The sequence below is a fragment of the Aplysia californica genome, unplaced genomic scaffold, assembly GCF_000002075.1.
Source record: "Aplysia californica isolate F4 #8 unplaced genomic scaffold, AplCal3.0 scaffold01041, whole genome shotgun sequence".
NCBI classification, from domain to species: domain Eukaryota; kingdom Metazoa; phylum Mollusca; class Gastropoda; order Aplysiida; family Aplysiidae; genus Aplysia; species Aplysia californica.
The window spans coordinates 135485-145661 of NW_004798311.1; the positions used below are offsets into that span (position 1 = coordinate 135485).

A 10177-nucleotide genomic window follows, 5' to 3' on the forward strand; every position below is an offset into this window, starting at 1 on the left:
TCAAGATGTGTTGTAGCTTGTATTGTTCAAGATGTGTTGTAGCTTGTGTTCTGGCTTGTATTGTTCAAGATGTGTTGTAGCTTGTATTGTTCAAGATGTGTTGTAGCTTGTATTGTTCAAGATGTGTTGTAGCTTGTGTTCTGGCTTGTATTGTTCAAGATGTGTTGTATAGAGCTACATTAAACACTTGTGGAAGTCAAAATTCTTGTGAAAACACTGCACTCTAAAATGAAATCCTTCTCCTTGTACATGTCAGTGTTCCTCTTTCTTCTCTCTTCAATGTCAGTGTTTTTACAGCCTCACTGACAGTTTACAGCCTCACTGACACAGTTTACACAGCGCTACACCACACCTCTACACAACAGACACTGTCTTCCTGCCACAACAAAAACACTTTAGAATAAGTAGCCTACCGTAGAGTATTACGGCACTTGCAACACAAATTGGTCGTACAAGTACCATAGGCTAAAGGTGTTACTAGATAGTAGAATAAGGACAAGAGACGGGGGAGATAAGGACGATAGACGATTGATGGGAAAGAAGGAGCAAACTGACCCAGAGCACCCACCAACCACTCACCAACCACTCACCAACCACCCACCACCAGACACACACAACCAAAGACACCCGTGGGTTGAGAGAAAGCTTTTTATTGGCTCTCCGTCTGTGTGAGGAAGGAGGGCACGTCGCTGTGCACGCAACAATGTGTCACTGTAAAAACACGTATCTACAACATGCCACTGTAAAAACACGTATCTCTACAACACCTCTATGTACAGCACAGCACAATCTATCATTGGAGAACATTTCAAAACACAACAATTCAAAACACAAAGTCACATTTTAAAATACAAGTCACATTTCAAACTACAAGAGGTGATAAATATCATTGTGTCAGTGTAATGAAGAGCGACGGCGACAATCCAATCTCTGTACCTTGTATTCCTGCAACAGTCGTTTTTCTTCTTCTTTTTTTTTTGTTTTTTAGCTTTCATAAGTTTCACAGCACTTGCAACACAATTTGGTCATAAATTCAAGGTGTTGCTGGAGAGTAACAGAAAGAGAAAAAAAGGAGGAGAGATAATGATGATAGATGTTTGATAAGAAAGAAGGAGGAGAGATAATGATGATAGATGTTTGATAAGAAAGAAGAAGGAGAGATAATGATGATAGATGTTTGATAAGAAAGAAGGAGGAGAGATAATGATGATAGATGTTCGATTAAAAAAAAAGGAGGAGAGATAATGATGATAGATGTTTGATGAGAAAGAAGGAGCAGACCACACCAGAGCACCCGCCAACCATCCACTGCACCGTCCTCACCAACAACCATCTGACCAAGAAGACAAGAACTAGGACTTCCGTCCTCGCGATCAACTGGCACTGGACACAAAGTCCTCACAAACGGGACACGTGCAGAAATAGAACAATGGAAATCTCTCTGAGAAAGATCTTTCCATCCCGCAACGGGGTAGTTCAATACAGACTTTCCTAAGTGTAACTTCATACAAATGTTACATTTGACAGGTAAACACACAAGTGAACGGGTAAAAATCCAAAGTGAAACGAAAAGTTGTTTTAGTAAAAGTTTTGCAGCAGCTGCAACACAATTAGGTCATATATAAAAGTAGCGGGGGAAAGTTTCCTTTCCCTTCTCTTCAAGTTTTCTCCAAAAAAAAATTGAAAAGCGTGACCCCACATGACCCCAAATAAAACGACAAAATGAAAGACACATAGTAGTCAAGTAGTAGTTGTAAATAGTAGTCAAGTAGACACATGGTAGTCAAGTAGACACATGGTAGTCAAGTAGACACATAGTAGTAGTTGTACAGGGAACTCGAGTCAGTTCCAATTTCATCAAAAATCTTTTTCTGGAAAAATTCTGTAATTTGAGTAAAGTTCTCAGATGAGGTCATGTTCAAATGGCAAGTGACTACGGACATAAAAACATAAAATTTATGGAATGGGTTTGCACAATTCATGGTAAAAGACAAGATAGACTTTTAAAAATCGGCATCGGTTAAAAATCTACAAATTTGAAAACTGTTGAATCTCCACGGGAGTCAGGAAGAGAGACACGCCCCTACATACACGCAAAAGTGTCACCCTGCACATAACTCTCTCTCACACACACACACACACACACACACACACACCCTCGTGGACAATTCCGACAGTAGTTCCTTGACCTGAGACTCATGACTATTGCCGCACTTCACGGATGTCTTCCTGGAAGTCTTCACTGGAGGAAAGTTCAAAGTTCACACAAGTTCAAAGTTCACAGCCTGGCAGTGGAAAAGACAAGTAGTGATAGAATACTGGGAGCTATTTACACAACAGACTGACACACGACACATCCCCGACAGTTACAGACGACAGGTCTGGGACAGTTACAGATGACAGGTCTGCGACAGTTACAGCTCTCCCTGTGCTGATGGACGTCGACGCTACAATACATGCTCTCTTCACTTGAATCTTAACAATAATAATAATAGTAACAATAATAACAAAAACAATAATAATAATAGTAACAATAATAACACAGAGAACACAAACATGTACACACACACAGAACAAACATGGCGGGAAGTCAGACCAGAAACTGCATAAACTTTCCAATATAAACGCAACTGCAGAAACATGGCATGCATTTTCACTAACAATAGCAATAACAAAGATCTGTTTCTTTCACAAAACAAAAATCTCATCCTGGCTACATCAGAACAATTTCATCCTCAAAGCTCTAGAAGGAGTCAAAGAAATACTGGCATTTCTCCAAAAAATATAAAAAACATGTAAAATTGCGTCATCACTGGATGAATAAAAATCTGTGGATGTCTATTCCCATTGAGGAAACCACTCCCTGGGAGCACGAGACACTAGGAGAAGAAGTAGAACTGGAGGGGACAAACTTCTGACTGTGCTTCCAAACTTCAAGAAGCGACAGAAAAATCCTTCCTTAGCCGCGTGCAAGAAGAGAGGTGTTTATAGTCTAAGGCATGGTTCTGTTGATTCAGCGTTTATGAGGCATGTGTCTACACAACTGAGAACATTGCTGAGGACAGTCATATGTAGATGGGGGGGGGGAGGAATGAGTACTTGTTGATGTTTGTCCTACGACTGGCAGTTGGACACAGAACCACTCACCCATAAATCTACTCAGTCGGACACAGAACCACTCACCCATAAATCTACTCAGTCGGACACAGAACCACTCATCCATAAATCTACTCAGTCGGACACAGAACCACTCACCCATAAATCTACTCAGTCGGACACAGAACCACTCACCCATAAATCTACTCAGTCGGACACAGAACCACTCACCCATAAATCTACACAGTCGGACACAGAACCACTCACCCATAAATCTACTCAGTCGGACACAGAACCACTCACCCATAAATCTACTCAGTCGGACACAGAACCACTCACCCATAAATCTACTCAGTCGGACACAGAACCACTCACCCATAAATCTACTCAGTTGGACACAGAACCACTCACCCAGTGCGTCCACGGTACTTGTAGACATGACCTCACACACAATTATGCTTTTGTAATATACAACGATCAGCTGAGTAAAGAGAAATGGACAAATACGGACGTCAATCGACTTTTGGCAAGGAGAGTCTGGGAGGTGGGAGAGAGCATGGGGGGGGGGAGAGATTCTACGATCATGAACTAGATCTACAGACGCAAACGACAGGAGAATGATCTGTCTCTGACCTTCACCTTTTATCCCAGAAAAAAGAGGAAGAAATAAAGTAATGAGAGTACTGCAGGACAAAAAAAGAGGTGACTACGGAGAGTTTGAAGACAAAGCGAGGGAATGCAACAACGGAAACTTTTGTCAAGGTTTGAGCCCAACACTTTGTCCGTCTGTGCCACGACAACAACTAAATCATCACAATTATTTCAGTCCAAGGTTTAAAAGCAAAATAAAATGCCCTCTTTTATTCAATTATTTGAGTGCCATTTTCAACGATCAAGGAATCAGGGGTTCCGTGCCATTTTCAACGATGGAGGAATCGGGGGTTCCGTGCCATTTTCAACGATGGAGGAATCGGGGGTTCCGTGCCATTTTCAACGATGGAGGAATCGGGGGTTCCGTGCCATTTTCAACGATCGAGGAATCAGGGGTTCCGTGCCATTTTTTACGATGGAGGAATCGGGGGTTCCGTGCCATTTTCAACGATCGAGGAATCAGGGGTTCCGTGCCATTTTCAACGATCAAGGAATCAGGGGTTCCGTGGTCACAGGGATGATGGTAGAGACGCAGGTTGTGAACAGACAGACTGCACCGGCAGTGTGAACAGACAGACTGCACCGTCAAACAGACAGACTGCACCGGCAGTGTGAACAGACAGACTGCACCGGCAGTGTGAACAGACAAACTGCACCGGCAGTGTGAACTGACAGACTGCACCGGCAGTGTGAACAGACAGACTGCACCGGCAGTGTGAACAGACAGACTGCACCGGCAGTGTGAACAGACAGACTGCACCGGCAGTGTGAACAGACAGACTGCACCGGCAGTGTGAACAGACAGACTGCACCGGCAGTGTCAACTGACCACAGTCACAGCTACGTGCACACTCCACTCTACGGCGTTATGGGAAACTGATGCATGAAGGACTCTTACACTGGGCAGTCGATTAACACACTCAAACACACACTCTCACAGACACACATCCCCCCACACACCCCCATAGCTAGACTTTACTAACATCCAGAATGCGGCCCACCTGAGAGACACACACACACACACACACACCCACACATCCCCCCACACAGCTAGACTTTACTAACGTCCAGAATGCGGCCCACCTGAGCCACCTGTTGTTTCCACAGTCTCTCAATCACGGCCACCATTTTGTCCTTCTCCCGAGAGCTCTGGATGAACAAGCGGATGGCGACCTCCGGGCTGGGCTTCAGGCGACCTTTGCCCCCCGGGCGTGCGTGAGCGAAGTGTTCCATGGAGACGTCCACCACGATCCCGTCCACCTCGTCGGCAAACACCAGCGAGACGGTGTGGGGGTTAGCGTGGGACAGCTGCACACGCTTCAAGCTGTCGATTCTGCGGCACTCCACGATCTCCTGGCACGGGTTCTCCGGGAGGCCTCTCACAAAGTCGGGCAGCGGGTAGGTGACCAGGTCCTCCTCGGCCAGACACAGATGTGTGGCGGTCACAATCACGCTCCGCGGCCGCGTCCGTTCTGAGGTCGGGGCAGCGTCGTCCGAGGGGAGGAGATAACACAGCAGGTAGAACCAGAGCGACGTCGGTTCGCTGACGGAGGACGACCCAGACCTGCGCGGCCCGCCCCCCACCCGCTCACTGACCAGGTACAACATGTCCTGTATGGTGTCCTCGCCTGGGTAAACAAACTCCACCTGGCTCGGGTGTGTGTACACGTGGCCGTCGATCGTGGATTTTGTGCGCTGCGAGCTGTCGCGGTAGAAGTCCTGCTCCACTTCCTGTCTGCTGCGCTCCGCCATCGGGGAGGAGACGGTGAGAGACAGGACGTGCTTCAGTTTGTGCAGGAACGTCTCGGTGACCACCCTGTCCCGTGTGGCCACGGTGAACACACAGTTCTCGTTGGAGCCCGTGAGCCGCACACACTGGTCAAACAGTCCCACGTTCACCTGTTCCAGATCTTCAAACCGGAAAACAAAGTACGGCTTGACCATGGGTCGACTAGAGCCTCCCGACCCCCCCGCCAGCGCCGCCGTCTTCCAGGCAAACGCAGAATCTGATTGGTTGCGGGCGTGGGTCATCCAGGAGGGCCTGGAGTGGCCGGGGGTCTGTACGCTGGTGTCGGAGACGAGGTAGACAGCGCGGGTACTCACCATAACCAGTGTGGGGATCTCCTGCCGCGGGTTGCTGTACGGGACAACGTACGCCCACAACACGTGGTGCAGATCCTCCGCTAGGCCCTCCCCCCCCTCACTCCCGTGTTTCCCCGCCTCACTCACGTGCTTCGTCGCCACCACCGAGTGGAAAAACTTGCGCAGCTCTCGGCCACTCATCAGCCCCAGAGGCTTCAGTCTGGTGGGGAGGGGGTGGATCAGGTCGTACGATTTGACGCAGCGTTTGAGGTAGCCTTCTAGTTCTGTTTCCACGACACAACTGTCTTCGGTAGTCAAGGACACGTCATACTTGTGACCGTTCTCCATCTCTGAGCTGGACTCGACATCCTCCAGGATTGTCCGGCTGTCCCTCACACCGACTAAGCCAGGGACGGCGGACGCCACCGCCACACAACTCTCCACTTCTCCGTCCAGGGGAGGCGACTTGAAGTAGTACTTCCTCCACTCGTAGCTCGACGGCAGCGAGTCCGCTTTGGCCACGTTGTCCTGACAAACGTGACGAGAGGGCCTGGCGTGTGTGGCGCGCTGCGAGTGGTGGTGTGTGGCGTGCGTGTCATCGTGAGGGACGGGAGGGCTGATGCTGGCACGGGAAAAGTTGGACATGGGCGACACTGAGAGGTCGTCCTTGAGGGAGGAAGAGTGGTAGCTAGAGCTGTCGCCCGCGACCCGCTGGGGTAGGGTCAGGTCGGGGCAAAGGTCAGTGTCTGTGAGAGACCCAGCTCCCAGGGACCGGTCGGACACCACAGACGCGCTCACACTGGCCAGGTCGGCAGACTTGAGAGCAGACGACACCCCCACCACACCGGCCGTCTGCACGGCTATCGCGGGACTCCGATCTCTCTCAAGGACACCGCTGTCCACATAGCGAGCGAGGATTTCTTTTGTTTCTGATCCAGATTTTCTCCCAGACCCAGACACCAATCTGGACACAGCAGACAAGTCATCAGGACTTTTGTAGCCCGAGTCACGGTGGCCGGGCAGGCGAGCTGGCGGGGAAGAGTTGCCACGGAAACTGTGGCTTTTGTCAGAACTGGTGTCACTGAGAGGAGGGGAGGAGGGGGGTGGTGCGGCGTCACGGAGCGGCAGTTGCTCGTTGCCTCCCTCGGGCTCCTGGCGCACGCTGGGCGACATGCGGTGCGCCTGCTCCACCCTCAGGTTGGTCAGTCGGTCAAGGAACAGGTCACGTGACGCCGCAGAGTAGAAGTGGTAGCACACGTTCTCGCAGCGGCGTTTGGGCAGCGTCTCTACGGTGGTGAGAAGGTCGTCTTTCCCCGGAGCCAGATAAACCTCCAGGTCCAGCTGGTAGTGGGTGAAGGTCATGCCGGACTCCAGCGCTCCGTACGCCGCTGTCTCTGCAGCCACGCCTGGCTCTGTCTGTGTGGTGGGGCGGGCCGGGGGGCGGAGCTTGATGTCAGAGATCATGTCCATGATGGCGAACTCGTGAATGACCTTGAAAGGAATCGAGCTGTCTGGATTGGCTTGGAAGGAGGCAGGAGGCCATGAGGTGAGACTGCGATCCAAACAGTAGACTCCATTCTCCGACAGAACAAGGAATGTGAAGTTGTGGAAACCTTTGGGTCTGATGAGACTAGCCACAGCGATGCGATCCGACGCCACCCCACCATCCTTCTCTTCCCTCCCCGCTATCACTTTCAACAAATCCGACTGAACGGATAGATCCAGACAATCCGGAGAGTTGCGAACGTCCATCCCACTGTTGACTTCCAACAACTTGTGAAGAAATGTCCTCACGGCGGTGGGCTGGAGGGCATACAACGTGTACGTGCCCGCCCTCCCCACAAAGGCTTCCTCTACGCGCATGTAGGCGTGGCAGGGGCCCACGATTATCTGATGGATGTTCCCGACGGGCAGGATACTGCACGGTTCTAGCTGCGGCACGCTGGGGAAGCTGGACGGGAGGGAGACCAGCCTCTCGATGAACACCGTGTGGGAGGAGAGCACGACACAGCACGGGAACACGGCCGCCGGATCAGACAGCTGCTCCGCGTAGCACCACAGCACGTCTATCACAGAGGAACGCGACACGCCACGCCGCGACACGCCACTCTCAGACCAGGGGGAGGGGGAGGTGGGGGAGGAGGGGGGCGGAGTCAAGAGCTGCTCCTCCAGCCACAGAACAAAGTCGGGGTCGGCCGCGGTGGGGAGGTCAACTGCACTGTACACCGAGATCTGCCTCCTGGGGGGGAGACATTGGTCAGTTTTGTCGTTTGTGAAATCAAAGTTTCTCGTTTTAGTTGTAAGTGTTCTAATACACGAGTGAGTGCACCACAAACGTGTCAAACAAGAGCTGAGGGTGAGAGGTCTTACTAGACAGCATCAAACAAAGGAAAGAAGGAGGAAAGATGAAGATGACAGATGTTTGAAAGGAAAGAAGGAGGAAAGATGAGGATGACACATGTTTGATGGGAAAGAAGGAGGAGAGATGAGGATGACACGTGTTTGATAGGAAAGAAGGAGGAGAGATGAGGATGACACGTGTTTGAGAGCAAAGCACAGCAGAGCGCCCACCAACCACCCACTATAGAACTGTGAGACTGAAGCAGACGTGAACATTCCACAACACATAATCAAGGTGAAGGACACAGGGGCCACAACAGCTGCACTGACAACAGCAACAACAACAACAACAACAACAACAGCAACAACAACAACAACAACAACAGCGCATTAACATACATACAGAAATATATCACAACCATTTTTGACTGTGGTCCTCACAGGCTACTATTAATTTCTATCACCAATTCTCAACACCTGACACAGACACATGAAACTCCTCACCAAAAGCAAAACTCCACCATCCATTTCCTAGGACTTTCAAACTAAGAAATGGGGGAAATAAGAATTCTGTTTCACATTTGCTGATTTTCATTTGCCAAAGATGAATAGATTCAGTATTCACAACCACATTCTTGCTACAGGAACTAGTGTTTCTAATGAACAGAGAAAAGTAGTCCAAGCTACTTCTTTCATTGTTTACCGTAAGCAAAATTGTTCCAAAATCTGCACATTCCAAAAGTAACCGAAAAAACCTCGCTCTTAAAGCTGATGAATAGGGCATGGGATGTAACAGTCTGTGATCAAACCTTACAACATATCTTAATTCTCTGCAATGCCAACAGTCTGTAATCATATCTTACAACATATCTTAATTCTCTGTAATGTCAACAGTCTGTCATCATATCTCACAACATATCTTAATTCTCTGCAATGCCAACAGTCTGTGATCATATCTTACAACATATCTTAATTCTCTGCAATGCCAAAGGCTCTGTCTGTCAAAATCATTTACAAATACACAGGAGAAAAATGTCCCAACTCCAACGACTCCAGAAAAAGGAACAAATGATGACAACGTGCAAGACAAGAAAACACAACCCAAAACTGGCATCCGTGATAAACATCATGCCTTGATCATGCTGCAAATACTGCACTAGAAATGTCTTCAAAGAAACATATCTCCTTTAAATTTGAATGTAAAACAACTTTTTCCAAAAAATCATCCATACTGACGTCCATTTCTGAAAAAAATTGGAAGGCAGCCTCAACATAAGCATGCAAATGCACCCCAAAATCAGATGAAAGAAATGTGTGAGAAATTACGATCCTTGAAGACATTCCTTGAGAAGCAATATTAACAGGGGCCTGGTTTTAAGGAAACAAACTCAACTTAATATCACCTTTCCTTTTTATAAAATGAAATAGAAGATGAATGAATGAACACACGTATGGCTCTATAAATGAACGAATATATCAATGAATAAGGGAACACACAGCTTCATTCTTGAAACGAAATTCATAATTTCTTTACAATAAAACTCCCATGAAACCACAAGTAAGTTCCCAAATATGACTGCCAAACAATAGAAAGAAAACGACCAAGAGTGATCCTCCATTAACCTGACACGGGAAACTACATTTTGTAGCTCCACTCGACTAAATCCTCAGTTCATTCTCAACATGTGATGATTTTTTTACAAAAACCAGAGAAAATCTTTTCAGCACCAGAACTCATAAAAGAAGCTGTTACCAACAAAAAAAAAAAAAGAAAAACTTGACAAATATAATAATAAGAAGCATGCTGTTTATGCTCAGAACCCAAAAACCAATTAGCTGGATTACGAGTAAGCCATAGTGCTAGAAGCATACAGGCATGGTGGATGTAACAGCAAGACAAGCACAAAGGATAAACTAGTTGTCTTCAAGTGAAAAGGGGAAAAAAATAAATGAGAATTCTGAGAGAAAAACACAACAGGGCTGGATGCATGTATCAAAATATATATAT

General features: G+C 47.9%; 1 protein-coding gene across 1 annotated transcript in view; it reads right to left on the bottom strand.

Annotated features, from left to right (window-relative positions):
• Positions 1-1208: 1208 nt before the first annotated feature.
• The window catches only part of LOC101852583, a gene marked incomplete at its 5' end in the record, with an annotated part of 11576 nt that continues 2607 nt past the window's right edge, over positions 1209-10177 (bottom strand). The window contains 1 exon segment of the mRNA XM_035973166.1: positions 1209-8068. Coding sequence (XP_035829059.1) covers positions 4798-8068 — 3271 coding nt within the window.